General features: G+C 41.7%; 1 protein-coding gene across 3 annotated transcripts; it reads left to right on the top strand.

Annotated features, from left to right (window-relative positions):
• The first annotated feature begins 632 nt into the window (after positions 1-632).
• Positions 633-17,611, top strand: LOC128028778 (gamma-sarcoglycan). 3 transcript variants are annotated; one of them, XM_052616107.1, is made up of 9 exons: positions 3,712-3,891; positions 4,074-4,636; positions 8,323-8,517; positions 8,699-8,800; positions 8,882-8,969; positions 13,214-13,333; positions 14,515-14,587; positions 15,081-15,204; positions 15,581-17,611. In XM_052616107.1, the coding sequence occupies exons 3-9, from the start codon at positions 8,323-8,325 to the stop codon at positions 15,755-15,757; spliced, it is 879 nt and encodes a 292-aa protein (XP_052472067.1). In that variant the 5' UTR covers positions 3,712-3,891; positions 4,074-4,636; the 3' UTR covers positions 15,758-17,611. The 3 variants fall into 3 exon arrangements, with proteins under 3 accessions (XP_052472066.1, XP_052472067.1, XP_052472068.1); XM_052616106.1 differs by lacking the exons at positions 3,712-3,891; positions 4,074-4,636 and adding an exon at positions 633-791; XM_052616108.1 differs by lacking the exon at positions 3,712-3,891 and having other exon boundaries at positions 4,013-4,636.
• Positions 17,612-17,844: the final 233 nt, after the last annotated feature.

Below are 17,844 nucleotides of genomic sequence, written 5' to 3'. Positions count from 1 at the left end.
CATGAAAACAACACTACATTTTTTCCATAAGGTGCAAAACAAAAGCCTGATAAGTCTACTTACAAAATATCATCACACATCTCCCTAGTGCATTTAGATCTATCATAACAGTGTTGAACTTTTATTCCATCTCTGGATTCTTTTGGTTTTGGGGGGTTGCTTTATAACCATTTTCATGAGGAGACATAAGCTATTCTAAGAGAGACAACACGAAGTTCAGAAAATAACAAGCCTGAAGCCTCTGCTGCCGGCAGAGATGCATCTATTAATACTGCATTCTGATTTAGTGTAACCTGTCTTTATAGAGAAACACTTGCTGTCCAACAGACAAGCAGATTCTCAGTGAGCAAAGCCACTAACTTTAGCTTCCTATCTGGAGCTAGTGCTTAGAAAGTGACTCACATGCATAAAAGTCAAACAAGTGCAGAAAATGCTCTATAATTCTCTCTTGGTATTATTTATTTTCCTTCTTTCCGCTTGCTCTACCCCTCCCTCCCCCGGGCCCTAAGAAACAACACAACTAGCTACTAGTGTTCACAGGTCTCGCTCTTAAGTGATTATTAAAGTCTTGCATTTGCGTAACACGAGGTGTGGAGACCTCTGAAGGATATGTGAGACCCCGAGAGGAAGTTTGGGTGGGGGAGAGTCCCGTACTGAGACTGATCCAGAGTCAGATTTACAGAAGGCAGCTGTTGTGGGTTTGACAGACAGACGGATCGGAGCACTGCTGCGTAACACAAGCAGATTCGAGTCTGCAGAGGAGTGTGTCAGATCACACTAAAACAGCAAGGGTAAGTCACACTTAAGATTAATTCTTATTATTTTAATCAAGCTTGATTTCTGACTTGAGTTTTAATATCAGTCTTCTCTCTTATGCCTAATAATGTTTATAATACCAGAAAATGTGGAATAACTGGAAATATAAATGAATGAAAAACTACCTATAATCACAGTATAACCTTTTTTTTTAACAATGTTCATTGTTGTTTGGTAAATTATATCGTCTTTACTGAAGACTATCATCTAAATAAAGTATCAAAATGCCCACATATCTGGAAAAAAATACAACTTTTAATGCTGTGGTCTTACTTTTGCACAGAACTGTATTTGTATCCCTTTTTCATGTTGTCAGATTATTAACATAAGACACTAAAATGAAGAAATAGTTGGACTTCTGAGGCTCAGTTATATGTTTTGCACTCGGATCATTATTTCAGACACTTTGGCTGTTTTTCCTATTTAAAAACGAGAGCACGGTCCTAAGACCTATTTTTAGAGGGCTGAGGCATTACGGCGTGCTGGAGTTATGCAGACGCAAGATTAGACGGAGTGGGGAGAACTTCATACAGCTTGTTATGTTTGACCACAGCCTCTCTCCACAAGCTCTTATCTGGGCTCCTCAGAGAACTTGTTTTCCCACCTCATAACTGTTAATACTCCAGTAGAACTCCATAGAAACAGAGCAATATCACTCCAGCTCAGTCTTCCTGGGTCCTCTTGATATTTGATCAGGTCCAGCTTTGGCACTGCGAGGATCTCGGAATCTCTGTTAAATACAAAGTCAGACCTCAGTGGCTTGAAAGACAGTGCTCTGCTGTAATTTCTGGTCTTGGCAGCTTAGACGAGGCTGGAAACATTGAAAGAGCATCAGTAGGGTGGGGGATAATGGAAAAAAGCCCTGAGGGACACCGAGAGAGAAAAGAAAGAGGCTGTCTGTGAGCAGCGTGTGGTATCAAGATGTTTACTTTCTTGTACAACATTAATGATCTTCCTCAGCCATTGATATTATATAAATGTGTAATTACTGGCTGGTAATTATGTTTTGAAAGAAAGGAATGGGAATTGGATCATGCAACTCCTAACCCAAGGAATGTTTGGATCAGTTGCCATGGGGGCGACATGAAGGCTGTGTTTCAGTTTTTCCTTCATCTGACTGCGGGATGTTAACTCAGTACTTGATTCAAAGTGAATGCTGTGCTACATACAGCACTCTCTTGGGCAAAAAAATAATAAATAAATAAAAATAAAGATCTCAAAAGTCACTGTTTTGACAGAAAACAGCAAATATAAGGAGATTTAAATTCTATCAAGAACAGGTTAGAATGGTTACCAGTATGTTGTTAAATGGTTGGACGTGTTTTAAATGGTTTGGGGTCAGTAAGATTTTTTCCTTTTATTCAGCAAAGATGCATTAAACTAATCAAAAGTGAAAGTAAAGACATTTATAATGTTACAGAGGATTTCTATATAAATAAATGCTGTCTGTTTGAACTTTTTGTTCATCAAAGAATTCTGAAAAATCCATAAACATAAGCTATACAACTGTTTTTAAAATTGATTGTAATAAAAGTATTTTTATTTTATTTATTTACCTTGAGCAGCAGATCAGAATATTCAAATAACATTTGAAGGATCATGTGAAACTGAAGACTGGATTGATGATGCTGAAAATTCAGTTTTGACATCACAGGAATAAATTACACCTAATATTTTAGCTTTAAATTGTAATAACAATCTACAGTATTACTGTTTTTATAGCACTTTTGATCAAATAAATGCAGCCTTGATTTCCTATCAAAAATTAGTAATAAACACAAACGTTCGAATGGTAATGTGGTTACAAGCGTGTTTTGGTTAATTTAGAATAAGAATTCTGCATACAAACATTTACATTTACATTTAGGCCTACATTTAGCACTTTTTTAGACATTTAGACTTTTTTTTCAAATCAACTTACTAATGAAGACAATATAAAAAAATCAAATAAATAAAAGAGCATTTATTTTATTTTATTTTATTTTATTTTTTTGCAGTAAGTAGAATTTAATAAATGCAATATGTAAGTGCTGTGACGAGGCTAAGTTACGCAGTACTTGCTACAGAAGTATAGCTTTTTGTAGCATGTAACAAGGTTTTTTTTTTTTTTGCAATAAATAACAAGAATAAAAAGGGATATATATATACCTGCATAGACGGCAATGTATCTACCATGTTCAAAGCCCAGAAACATAGTAAGGACATTCTAAAATAGTTCATGTGACATCAGTGGTTCAACCATAATTTGTATGAAGCTACGAGAATAGCCTTTTGTGCGCATAGAAAACCAAAGAAAATTTTTTATTCAACAGTTCTTCTCTTGTGTGTTAAGGGGGATTTACACATTCGCCTGGCTCCGCTTCACAAGCCTTCACTGACTGTGCTCACATTTTCCCAAATGGCCGAGGCTTTTATACTTTACGTTCGCCTTTGTAAAAAAATTTCCGTAACAACAGGGGGCAAAGAGGAGTAATTGTCCTCTAAAACCGTCGGGAATCACCGGTGAGACAAAGTCATTTGCCGGGAAAGTCTTGTGATGAATGAGTAGATTAATCAATAATTTCTTTTTGGCTTTATTTTGCATCAAAGACAAGACAACTATAACTATATACTATACTATATAAAATAGTGTATAATTTATATAATCTACATGAATTCTAATTATATTTTTATACAATAAAAATAAAATGTACTTCAAATAAAAGGCCTTGGACAAACTATGCTAAAAAAAAAAAAATACCTATGCATTGTTTTCCATCATAAAGCAGCTGATGGAGTTTGAATACCTGTGTCGGGTATCAGGGCTAATCACCTGCCTTTTTGGTGTGTGTGTATTTGTGTGTGTTTGGATCGCTTGTCAGCTCACCGCGTCTACCTGTTTGAGTTTTCTGATCTGATCTGATCTGTTTTCTGACCATGATCTTCGGGAGGTCTTCAGTAAGGCCCAGGCCACCTCGCTACCCCCGCATCGCTCCTACGACTGTGCCATTGATCTTCTCCTGGGCTCTTCTCCGCCTAAGGGTCGTTTATATTCCCTTTCGGGTCCTGAGAGAGAGGCCATGGACAAGTATATACGTGAGTCACTTCAAGCTGGGCTCATCCGTCATTCCTCCTCTCCTGCTGGTGCAGGTTTTTTCTTTGTTCAGAAGTAGGACGGCTCCCTGCGCCCCTGTATTGATTACAGAATTTTGAATGACATTACTATTAAGAACAGGTACCCCCTACCTTTAATGTCTTCTGCTTTTTAATTATTACAGGGAGCTCGGGTCTTCACCAAGTTAAACCTGCGCAACGCCTACCACTTGGTGCGCATTCGGGAGGGGGATGAGTGGAAGACGGCGTTTATCACCCCTTCGGGACACTACGAGTACTTGGTTCTTCCGTTTGGTCTTACCAATGCTCCAGCCGTTTTCCAGGGACTCGTCAACAGCGTGTTGGGTGACATGATTAATCAATTTGTCTTTGTGTATTTGGATGATATCTTGATTTTCTCCTCTTCTCTCCAATTACACACCCAGCATGTCAGACCCAGCGGTTGCTAGAGAATCAGTTGTTTGTCAAGGCGGAGAAGTGCGAATTCCACGCTGAGTCAGTTACGTTCCTTGGCCACATTATTTCTACGGAGGGGATCAAGCCAGATCCCGCTAAGATTGAAGTTGTCGTCCAGTGGCCGGTCCCTGACTCCCGGAAGGCTCTGCAGCGATTCCTGGGTTTTGCCAACTTCTACCGGCGATTCATCAGAAACTTTGGTCAGATCGCTGCACCGCTCACAGCCTTAACCTCCACTAAGGTGTCCTTCAGATGGAACCGGGAAGCGCAGGTAGCCTTTGACATTTTAATGTCCCATTTTGTCTCTGCACCTGTTCTGTTGGTTCCAGATCCTGAGGCCCAGTTCATTGTTGAGGTTGACGCTTCAGACGTCGGGGTTGGCGCAGTTCTATCTCAGCATTCCCTCCACGATGGGGAGCTCCACCCTTGAGCATTCTTCTCTTGTCGTCTCAGCCCTGCAGAACGTAACTACGACATCGGCAATAGAGAACTTTTGGCGGTAAGATTGGCCTTGGGTGAGTGGCGTCACTGGTTGGAGGGGTCAGTGCAGCCCTTCTTGGTCTGGACGGATCACAAGAACCTGGAATAAATCCGTTCGGCCAGGAGGCTGAGCTCTGGTCAGGCCCGTTGGGCGCTCTTCTTTGCCAGGTTCAACTTCACCCTCTCGTACCGGCCGGGATCTAAGAACATCAAACCCGATGCCCTCTCTCTTTTGTTCGGTGCTCCAGGGGGGGAGGTTGTGGCCGAGGCCATCCTTCCTGAGGGGATGGTGGTCGGGTCTCTTTCATGGGGTATCGAGCAGCGAGTTGAGGAGGCCGGTCGAGGGGTGCAGGTGCCGGGAGAGTGCCCGGTGGGCAGGTTGTCGGTGCCGGCTGCGCTGCGCTCTGAGGTCCTTGAGTGGGGTCACTCATCCAGGTTAGTCTGCCATTCAGGTATTCAGAGAACGTTGTCTGCCATCCGACAGCGTTTCTGGTGGCCTACTATGGCCGCAGATGTTAGACAGTTTGTGTTGGCCTGCCCCACATGTGCCCAAAGTAAGCCTGTCAATCGCCCCCCTGATGGTCTGCTGAACCCTCTCCCTATCCCTTCCCGCCCTTGGTCACACATTGCCCTTGATTTCGTCTCTGGGCTTCCTCTGTCGAAGGGTAACACTGTTGTTCTCACGGTGGTGGATCGCTTTTCCAAAGCGGTTCATTTTATCCCCCTGCCCAAGTTGCCCTCCGCCCGGGAGACCGCCCAACTGGTGGTGGACCATGTCTTCCGTCTCCATGGGTTTCCGGTGGATGTGGTTTCTGATAGGGGTCCCCAGTTCATCTCCCGGTTCTGGAGGGAATTTTGTAGACAGATTGGGGCCTCTGCAAGTCTGTCTTCAGGGTTTCATCCCCAGACCAATGGGCAGTGTGAGCGGGCCAACCAGGATCTAGGAAGAATGCTCCACTGTCTAGCATCCAACAATCCGAGTTCCTGGTGCCAGCAGCTCTCCTGGGCAGAATACGCTCATAACACTCTTCCGGTGGCCGCGTCAGGTATGTCCTCTTTTGAGTGTTCTGTTGGTTATAACCCACCTCTGTTCCCGTCACAGGAACCCGACATAGCGGTTCCATCCGCCCTGGCTTTCGTCCAGCGCTGCCGTCGCACCTGGGAGAAAGTCAGGAGGATTTTGATCCAAACCTCTGGCCAAACCAAGACCGCAGCTGATCGTCGCCGGTCCTCTCCTCCTGCCTATGTGTGTGGTCAGCGGGTTTGGCTTTCTACCAAGGATCTGCCTCTCCGGGCGCCTTCTCGTAAGCTGGCACCCAGATTCATTGGGTCATTCCGCATCACCAAGGTGGTTAGTCCGGTGGCGATCAGGCTCAAGCTCCCTCCAACTTTTGGTCGGGTTCAACCGGTGTTTCATGTTTCCAGGGTCAAGCCAGTGTTCTCTTCCCCCCTTAATCCTGCTTGTAGTCGGCCCCCCCCCCCCCGCCCCCTCGTCTTGTGGATGGATCTCCTACCTATACGGTTAAGAGATTACTCGATGAGTGGCGCCGCGGCAGAGGCTTTCAGTATCTTGTGGACTGGGAGGGGTATGGTCCAGAGGAGAGGTGCTGGGTGCCGTCCCGGGACATTCTGGACCGCTCGTTGATTGAGGACTTCCGGCGGCATTGAGGTAGGCCCCTTCCTAGAGCATCAGGTGACGCTCCTGGGAGGGGGGTAATGTCGGGTCTCGGGGCTAATCACCTGCCTTTTTGGTGTGTGTGTGTATTTGTGTGTATTTGGATCGCTTGTCAGCTCACCACGTCTACCTGTTTGAGTTTTCCCCGCCCTCCTTGTTTCCCTGTTGTGAACCTTAATTGCTCGCCACCTGTTCTCTATGTTCTTCTAATTTTTTCCCTTTATCATTCCCTGTGTTTCTCTGTCTATTGCCAGACTGTTGTTACTCGTACCAATAGCTCCGATCTTCTAGCTGTTCTTGGCACTCACCTTGTCGTGTCTTGTCCTCAGGCTCCAGTGTGTTTAGCTGATTTCCCTGCCCCCTGTTCTTACAAGCGCAGAGCTCTTGGAAGCTTCCAGTTGTCATCCCTCTGGTCTCAGCGGTCATACGAATTGCTGTGGAACGTTACTCATCGGCTTTGATTCATCTGCTTCGACTATTCATCCTGTCACTACGAGTAAACCTGTTCATCCTGTCACTACGAGTAAACCTGTGAATGAGACTCATCTGCTCTGCCTCCTCTGCTTTAAATAAACCCTTGTGTAAACCCGCATCTGAATCCTGCCCATTTCTCCTGACAACCTGCATCTGTTTCACACAAACACATGTTCAGCCAGAATCGCCCTGAACTCATCCATCTTCGGATGCAGAGCTGCGCGGAAAGTTACAAAAAATGCAGTGCACATCGCCACGTGAAATCAGTTTGTGCGCACTCAAAGCAAACTTCCTGCAACACCGCGATGACATAATATTTTGTTACACTGTTATAAAGCTATTGGTTACCAGTGCAAAATGATAAACAGAGGTGTGACATGACATGTGACAGGCTATTCTAACAATCTGTTCTGACATGTAAGGTGTTATGGTTGATGCACTTAGCTGGATGCAGAAATTGTGATGAAGTGTTGGGTTGGCTGAAACCACAAGCAATTATGTCTTGGCAAGGTTGAGTTGAAGGTGATGGTTCTTCATCCAGCAAGAAATGTCTGTTGGACATGCTGAGATGCGAGCAGCTATTGTTGGATCATCAGGATGGAATGAGAGGTAGAGATGAGTGTCATCAGTATAGCAGTGGTATGAAAAGCCATGTTTCTGAATGATATAACATATTGATGCCATGCAAACTGAGAAGAGAAGTGATCCTAGAACTGAGCCCTGAGGCACCCCAGTAGTTAGATGTTGCGACTTGGACACCTCACCCATCTGAGAGGTAAGACTCAAACCACTGGAGTGCAGTTCCTGATATGCCCTTTGCCATGAGGGTTGAAAGGAGGAACTGGGGGTTACCCATGTCAAAAGCAGGGGACAGATCCAGCAAGATAAGTATTCAAGATTTGTAAGCCACTCTTGCCATTGTTAGGCCTTCAAAAACAGAGAGCAGGGCAGTCTTGGTTTATAGTCCACCGGTTGCTGTCCATGAGATTGTTCTGTGTGAGAAAAGTGGAGATAGCATAATCAAGCATACTTAGCATACTAAAAAGCCTTATTTACACCTTGTATTAATGTCTGCAAGTGGTATTTTTTATAGGGTTTCCATTATATCTGTATCACACTAGCCTATGTTTTCACTGTGTTTTATCTTCTTCATGGTACAACTTATTTGATAATGTACGTACATACCAGTTTTGTATATAATATTTGTTGTTCATAAACATTTGTAGTTTTTGGTTTGTGGATCAATGACTCAGGTTGTAAAATTTATTGTGTAGTTTTCATTAATTGTAGTATTTAATGTGAAGTTGACCAATAATGTTTATTCTCAGATGGTGCGTGAGCAATACCTCACCACTACAGATGAGTCTGGGTCCCTGGCTCCAGTCACGGAGTACCTCTACATGATCGGCATCTATGGCTGGAGGAAACGCTGCCTCTACATGTTCGTTCTGCTTCTCCTCATCATTCTGGTGGTGAACTTTGCCCTCACGATCTGGATCCTGCGAGTTATGTGGTTCAATACGGTGAGAGAACTTCACTCAAAGGACCTCAGATCACATATGTAATTCATTTTTAATAGAAAAAATGTATCCATATTTAGATTCTGCCCTTGGTTAAGCCTCTTTATCTCAGTTTGCTACTCTGTTATGCCGCATGAGGTAACACTGATGCTGAGAAAGCTCTCTGTGTTGTTGGATGTTGCAGGAAGGCATGGGATACCTGCAGGTCAATGCAGATGGACTGAGACTGGAGGGAGAATCGGACTTTCTGTTCCCTCTCTACGCCCAGGAAATTGACTCCAGGGAGGTATTTAAAAGTATTCAAGGATATCACGGATAAATGGATTGATTTAGTCACCCATTTTGCTCATTCTCATCTTTATTACAGGATTCAGCTCTTCTGGTGCACTCCTCTGAAAATGTTACGCTCAATGCTCGCAATGCCAATGGTGATGTAACAGGAAGTGTGTCCGTAGGTATGAGATATACAAAACTTTACTGGTTGAATTCATGATTTTGTCAATGTGTTTATGTCACGACAGGGATACAATGAAACACTGAGAGAAATCCAAGTGCATGTATGATGTTTATTTGAGGGGAATCCAAAAGGGTAAACAGTCCAGGTATGGGTCAAAACCAGAGTAACAATCCAACATGAAAACAGACAAAAACACAAGGCAAGACTACGGATTAACATTAAACAAGGACTCCGTGACACATACTAAGACAGACCGGGTATAAATACACAGGGAGAGATAATGCTAATCTGGAATTGACTGAGTGCAATGATTCCTTTGGATGAGATGTTAAACCGAGGTCCTGACTCTCTGTGGTAAATAAAAATCCCAGGATGTCTTTCGAAAAGAGTAGAGGTGTGACCTCGGCATCCTGGCTCAATTCGCCCACTGGCCTCTGATCATCATGGCCTCCTAACAATCCCCATATCCGCTGATTGGCTTCATCAATCCGTCTCCTCTCCATCAGTAAACTGGTGTGTGGTGGGTGTTCTGGTGCACTATGGCCGCCGTCGCATCATTCAGGTGGATGCTGCACACTGGTGGTGGATGAGGAGATACCCCCTGACTATGTAAGCGCTTTGAGTGTCTAGAAAAGCGCTATATAAATGTAAGGAATTATTATTATTATTATTATTATTCATAACCCGTGACAGCTGGGTGCAATGATTTAGGCAGAGAACGTGAGGAATGTGGTTCGTGAAGTGACAGACACCGTGGGGAAGGAGGACATCTAGTGAATACCCAGGGAACACTAACCAGACACTGTGACAATACCCCCCCTCTACGGAGCGGCTCCCAGACACTCCACGACAAGACTACAAAACCAGGAGGGAGGCGGACAGGTGGAGGCTCAGGGGGAGGGACGGAGGGCCAGAAAAAAAATATGGGGAAACCAGAGACCAGAGGAACATGAAAATGGGGAACAGACACCAGAAGTGCAAACCTAAAACAGGGAGACAAGGAAGGAGGTGGACCGGAGGAGGTTCAGGGGGAGGAATGGAGGGCAAGGCTAACAAGGGGGAAGGACCGGAAGTGAACACAAAAAACAACAACAACAAAACAGGAGATCAGGGTGGATCGTGGCGTTCAAGAACCCAGGCTGACGCCGAGCGGGCAGGACCCCAGGGCGGAGCAAAAGGCCACCACATCCGTGTGACCGACGCCCCCCAGGGCGGAGCAGAAGACCACCACATCCGTGTGGTCGGGACGGACACCCCCCAGGGCGGAGCAGAAGACCACCCACCACAACCATGTGGTCAGGGTGGAAGCCCCCCAGGGCGGAGCAGAAGAAGACCACCACGTCTGTGTGGTCGAGATCGGAGTCCCCCAGGGTGAAGCAGAAGACCACCACATCCTTGTGGTCGAGGCCGGAGCCCCCCAGAGCGGAGCAGAAGACCACCACATACGTGCGGCTGGACCAACGGGAGGATGAAACTCTGGTTATCCCATGGTGTTTCTACAGGATTACAGAAGATCGGTGCTGACTTGACTCTGCTCATGAAGATTATTGGTGACTTGCATTTGTTCATGAAGATCATTGGTGACTTGTATTTGTTCATGAAGATCAATGGTGACTTGCCTTTGTTCATGAAGATCAGTGGTGACTTGCCTTTGTTCATGAAGATCACCGGCGACTTGACTCAGTCCTTGAAAATCACCAGTGACTTGACTCTGTCCTTGAAGATCACCAGTGACTTGACTCTGTCCTTGAAGATCACCAGTGACTTGACTCTGTCCTTGAAGATCACCAGTAACTTGACTCTGTCCTTGAAAATCACCAGTGACTTGACTCTGTCCTTGAAGATCACCAGTGACTTGACTTGACTCTGAGAGGTCAACGGTGACTAGCCTTGTCTCTGGAAAGTCCATGGTGACTAGTCCTGACTCTGGAAGGTCAACGGTGACTAGCCCTGATTCTGGAAGGTCAAAGGAGGGTCAACCGGAACCTGACTCAACTCTGGAAAGTTAACGGGCACCTGACTCGACTCTGGAAGGTCAACAGGAATCTGACTTGGTTCAGGAGGATCAACTGGAGCGTGACTCGACTCTGGATGGTCAACAGGAGCCTGACTCGACTCTGGAGGGTCAACAGGAACCTGACTCGACTCTGGAGGGTTCACGGGAACCTGACTCTACTCTGGAAGGTCAGCTGTGGCTGTCATCCTGTGCAGAGGCATTGGGTAAGCAGCCATCTTGTGCCATGACTCTGGACTGGCGGCCATCTTGGGCCGTGGCGCTGGACCGGTGGCCATTTTGGGCAGTGATGCTGGACCGGCGGCCATCCTGGGCAGTGGCTCTGGGTGGGCGGCCATTCTGTGCAGTGGGGCTGGGCTGGCGGCCATCCTGGGCAGTGGTGCTGGGCTGTCGACCATCTTGTGTTGTGACCCTTGGCTGGCAGACTTCTTGTGCAGTGGCGCTGGGCTGGTGGCCATCCCACCGGTAGAGACAGGAGTGGCTGGGGCATCCCACGGAAGCCGATGCTGCAAGTAGCACACAAATTCCCAGAACTCAAATGTGTCCAAATGTGCCATTTCCTCTTGAGGAACCGAGTCATCCAGCCCGCTGTTAAAATAGTCCTTTAGGGCCGCGTCATTATATCCCATGCCCTCGGCCAGGGACCAGAACACCTGTGCCATGGCACCCACCTCATTGCCCTCTTGGCGGAGAGCGGTCAATTTCAAATATTTAGCTCTCCGCTCCACCATCCTGGCTGGCGAATGGGAAACATCAAAAGACATACCACTGGATCTTGCTGTGACGGAGTCCTTCTGTCACAACCGGGATACAATGAAACACGGAGAGAGATCCAAGTTTATTTGAAGGGAATCCAAAAGGGTAAACAGTCCATGCATGGGTCAAAACCAGAGTAACAATCCAACATGAAAACAGACAAAAACACAAGGCAAGAGCAAGAGTACGGATTAACATTAAACAAGGACTCTGTGACACATACTAAGACAGACCGGGTATAAATACACAGGGAGAGATAACGCTAATGGGGAATTGACTGAGTGAAATGATTGATATCCCGTGATAGCTGGGTGCAATGATTTAGGCAAAGACCGTGAGGAATGTGGTTCATGAAGTGACAGACACTGTGGGGAAGGAGCACATCTTGTGGATACCCAGGGAACACAAACCAGACACTGTGACAGTTTAACCCTACAAAGCCCACTGTATCACATTTGATACGCAAATTTATAAGGTCTCTAAATGATCAGCATGATTAAAACCTACTGTACACAATCTTATAGTTTTGTACATCCCTTCTGTCATTCATACGTAAAGTAAAAGGCTGTTTAGTAAGTAAGAATACATTTCATATTGTTAATAATTATAAACACTTAATGGAATAAAGCAATTTAGGTTTACCTGATTAGTCATATTTTTTTTAGAAAATGTGTATCAAATAAGGCTTTTGAGGAACATTTATTTATTCATCTCTCAGTCAATCATCATTGATATTAATCTCATTGTTTTCAGTTTTTATTAATTCTCATCTGTTCCCCATCATCATCCTCTGTGTATTAAAAAAAACTCTTGAGTTTTCTCCTGTTCTTTGTCTTGTGTTGAAGTTATGTTCATTGTGTTCTTTTTCTTGTTATTAAATAGGATTTATTACTTATTCTACACCGCATACCTCACTCTTTTATATTACCCCCAAAAAAACCTGAGAATCATCCTACTACTAAGACTTATTATTTGGAAATATAGAGCTACAACTGCTATTTATGCATTACTGTTATAAAGATCCCACTGATTTGTTACCATAAGAATTTCATCTTACCTTTGGGCTATATAAATGACAGCAGTTGCACGAAATTACATGTTTTTAGTCAGGGCCTTTGAATAAGACTGAGGTGTTATTTTGTTCCTATAATATGAGGTCCTTATTCTTACTATATCATACAATATAAGCAATAAAAGCCTGAAATATAAAAATCAGAAAGACAAAAAAAAAAAAAAAAAGACATTCCAGACTTTTTTTTTTTTTGTCTAAACGTTTGTTAAATGGTTCCAGTAATAATGTGTCAGGCTTTACAGGGTTAATCAAATGGGTCACACAGAAAACACATGAGCTAAGAGCTCAGCGGCAACATAAAACAGAAAAACTGGATATAAAATATTCTGTTTAAAATATTAATAAAAACTTGTGTGATATCTATATATATTCTCTTCTTATTTATTCCTCTCCTTAATAGGTCCCAGTCAGGCCGAGGGTTTTGGCCAACACTTCAATATCAGTTCAAACCATGATGAAAATTTGTTTTATGCTGATGCAAATGGAGCTGTCGTGGGTAAAGGAAAGCTCCGCGTAACAGGTAAGCCTCATGTGTATTATTAGTAACGTTATACTGTTATTGTTCACGATGTTGCACTTCAAATATTTATTAATACAATAATTAAGAAAAAGGTGAAAAGCCTAATATTCTAGCATATGAAACAGCAAGAAAAAAGAAAGGTTGGCACACCACAGCCAAGTTGTTGTTTATTTAATGTTTTCACAACAGGTGATGTTTTGTCTTCATTAGACAATGAACACATATGAGCATTTAAATACTAGCAAAAATTACATCACATGATAAGCCACACGGCATACACACACACACACACACACACACACACACACACACACACAGGCAACGTATTTCATAACTTAAAACTGTAAACATAAAATACCAAGAACAAATCACAACAATCTAGCCTGATCAAAAACATACAAATGCAATTAGCATAATTAATGCAAATTATGAATATCAAACTCTTCTTTAAGAACATTAGGAGATAATGTGCTCAAACATATTTTATGAAAAAGTCCAATTAATTGGTTAAACTGGTTAAAACAGTTAATAAATTATTAATTGAGGTTTTGTAAACAACATATCCAGCCTTAACAACATACACCATGATGCAGAACAGGTTTACACACTAGATTAAATATTAATGCTTCATCTAAACTAGCCTAGAGCTATTTAGATTTTTGTTACAATTAGGATTATCTAATGATGCTTGTCGAGAGTAAAAAAAAAAAAAAAAAACATAATTCACCCCAAATTTAAAAGGAGAACTTATTCTGTTTTATTTGAAGAATGAAGCCTGTTTCAAAACTTTTGGATTATTAAGTATTATTAGCATTTCTTATTTCAATTTAGCACATTTTGATGCCAAAAAAGAAAAGAAAAAAAGAAGCTGTAATATATTATTTAAATTGTACATTGCTTATAGATGAATGTAATTGTTGCATTGCCTTAAATAAATAAAAAAAATATGTGTATTGCATTGTTTGCTTTAATGCATAAATGAATTAATACAGTAGAATACAATATGAGATACAATATAATAATATAACATCTTGGATAATCTGTATTTTGGCAAATAATTGCAATTATGTTTTTCATTTGATCTAAATCATGACAGTGAATGTTACCCCCAATATAATTGTATATTGTATATTGTATAATTGTATAATTGTATAATTGTAAGTGTTCTGGTGTTTGGACAGGTCCAGAAGGTGCTTTCTTTGAGCATTCTGTTAGGACTCCTCTGGTAAAAGCTGTACTTAACAAAGAGCTAAGGTAACTACACAATAAATAATTATTAACATTTTAAATTCCAATACAGCACTTTAATTGGCAGCTTGTTAGGTAGTTCATTCATTCAATCATTCATTATGTTGCTTCATTTTTATCTCTGCCTTTGCTGCGGTGATATATTTGGTTGTTGTTGTTTTTTTCTTCTTTAAAACATTTTTGTTTTATAAGGTCAGCCCATTAAAAGTAATGACAGTAAAGAATATATCACCTAAAATAACTTTTATAGAAGTTTCCAGCAGGGAATTAACCAGCTGTGATGAAGCGAGTTACCAAGGCATCTGGTTCTCAGCAAAGGCTTATTTGTTTTCCGTTCTCAAAAATGTCTTTCAAAAATCAATGTAATGCCCACAGTCATGCAGATTTCTCTCAGTTTCTATGTATGAATCAAACTGATGAATTTGAGAGGATCTCGTGGCCATCTTGTGTCCAAACAATGTATGGCAAAGTGCAGTAACTAAGCATTCCGTCTTTCAAGACTGGAGTCTCCGACACGCTCTCTCAGCATGGATGCCCCCAAAGGCGTTCACGTCAAAGCTTTGGCTGGAAATGTTGACGTGACAGCACACTTTGATATTCAGCTACACTCAACTGCAGGACTGGTAAGAGCACCTGTCCGCAATTGTTAAGCAGTCCTAAAAACTTTTGTTTGATTTTTCATGAGCATTTAATTAGGTTCAGAGCTAAAATCACCGATCCCTAGCTGACATAGCTCATATTATTTGATTTTGAAAGAATACAATGATTTGTATTTTAACTAAGTCTAAGACATATGCACATCTTATGTATATATCTCTGAAACTTTAGCTGAAACAAAGACTCCTCTTCTAAGGGTAAACAATAAATTAGTGAAAGTCTCTGTTTATCCTTTCTTGTGTAATTACATAATGGTTGTTAATGATTAGTAATCTTTAAATTTAACCTAATTTAAGATTACATTAAATACGTCATTATTAGGGTTTCTATTGTATATTTCAGTTGATTCTAGACGCTGAAAGCGTTCGTCTGCCGACATTACCTGTGGGAGAAGCCAGAACTTCCGGCACCTCTCAGAATATGTACAACTTATATGAAGTGTGCGTTTGTCCCAGCGGTAAGTTCTTCATCTCCAGAGCTGGCGTCTCTTCGACCTGCGGCGAGAACCAGGACTGCTGAATGACCTTCTGCCCATAATACCCACACTAGAAACTAATCGTTTTGTTACATTGTCTCTGGGCATATATGGAACAAATTATTATATTTAATTTTTTCCTTTTTTTGTATACAAATTGTTCAAAATTAGGCTGGGCAATAAAGGCGCTGGTAAACAGCTGACATCCTATGCAATATAATTTTGAGGTGCAATAAATAACCAGATTCTGTGTGTTGCATATCAGCTAGTTAATGTTTAAAGATGCACTCATAGCGAAATTGATTATTACATGTAAAGCTTACTGAGATGGACGTGCCTTGATCACCGAGGGTTATGATATACACCTTTTAAAGGGTTAGTTCACCCGATAATTCGTCCATCTTCTACTCACCCTTGAAGCATCCTAGGTGTATGTGACTTTCTTCTTTAAGAATAATCCAATCGGCGTTATATTAAGTATCATCCTTGCTCTTCCAAGCCTTTCAATGGGGAAAGTGGGTGTTTGTTGTTAAAAGTTAAGAAGACATTAAATAAAGTGCGTGAATCTGGGGATGAATAAAGGCCCCCTGTAGCGAAACCATGCGTTAAGATGAATATCCAGATTCCAAAAGCAATAAAAACTTTGTTTCTCACTTCTGCTGACTATGGGGAACTGGAAGACATGCAGGCGGATGTTGTAGTTCGTCAGCATTGCGTGGTTAGTGATGAGTGCGGAGAGAGACCAAAACAAAATGCTGGTCATGAATTAGAAGCACAAAGTGAGGATTTGTAAAGAAAAACATTAGAGGATTTCAAAATAAGCCAAGAGGAGACAGGCTTTCCTTTGCTAAAGTAAGGAAACTTGCGTGCGTGTGTGCGATGCATGCATCTTACATCTTCTGTCTGAATGTCTTCCGCGTCCCACAGTCAGCAGATGTTAGAAAAAAAGTATTGTGTTTGAAATCTGGATATTTATCTTACAAAAATGCATGGATTCTCTACAGAGGGCCTTTATTCACCCCCGGAGCCATTTGAGGGACGTTTTATTACAGATGCGCGCACTTTATTTCACGTCTTCTGAACTATTGAAAACAAACACTCGGTTACTCAATATTTAATATAAAGCCGATTGGATTATTTTGAAAGAAAAAAGTCACATACACCTAGGATGCTTGAGGGTGAGTAGAAGATGGACAAATTTTTATTCTTGGGTGAACGAAGCCTTTAAGTCGGTTTGATTACAACTTTTTTTTTTATAAGTTAAGTATATTAACGAATTTGTCAGAAGAACTACACAACACACAACCCTGAAACAGTGGCATTAAATTATTTTGTGAAGCATTCTAATATAATAAAATCAAATAGTCTCCATTCAATCTTGAATAACTTTGTTTTTGGTTAAAAACCTAATTAGGAAAATCTATCAGACAACAAATCTACTGTCATTTTTGTTAATCAAATGGCAAATGTGTTAGTGGCAAAATAGCTGGTGTATTGCTAGTAACTGCATTCTGTTAGTGAAAATCAATGTAATTGATCTATTAAAACTGCTGTAAGATATAAATTATTCTTGCATTTTGAACTTTATACACAATGGTTTGATATCCCCAACCCCTCCCAGAACTGTTTTGCATATGATCTGTTTGAAAATGCTAAGAGTTATTATTTCTTCATATTTACACATCTGTTGTATACTATATATTGATGTGTATTTATTTTTATTTTATTTTTGTATGGGGGAAAAATTATTAAAATGTAAAAGTTTACATATTTTAAGTTAATAATTGCAGTAGTACTGGATTTTAATTATGTTATAATTTAATCAAGCATCCAGTGTTTCAATGTTCATGAGTTGACGTGGTCAAAAATAAAAATAAATAAAAATGGGAACATTCAAATTGTACCGTTATTACCTTATTCTATGTCATTGAGATAATCATGTCCTGTAACTTCAATGTTATTAAACTTAAATGAAATTTTATTAATAAGATTCTGGAGGAGCGCGTCAGATACTTAGCCTAATCAACACAGGTGGACCATAATCAAGTAATCAATCCCATAGTTTAAATATCGCTGACTTACCTCTATCCATTGACGGTTTATCAGCATGCTGGTTCGCTTCGTCTGTCAC

The sequence above is a fragment of the Carassius gibelio genome, chromosome A15 (genome assembly GCF_023724105.1).
Source record: "Carassius gibelio isolate Cgi1373 ecotype wild population from Czech Republic chromosome A15, carGib1.2-hapl.c, whole genome shotgun sequence".
Classification (NCBI taxonomy): Eukaryota; Metazoa; Chordata; class Actinopteri; order Cypriniformes; family Cyprinidae; genus Carassius; species Carassius gibelio.
Note: the sequence above shows the minus strand (reverse complement) of the source record. Positions and strands in the feature narration are given on the sequence as shown.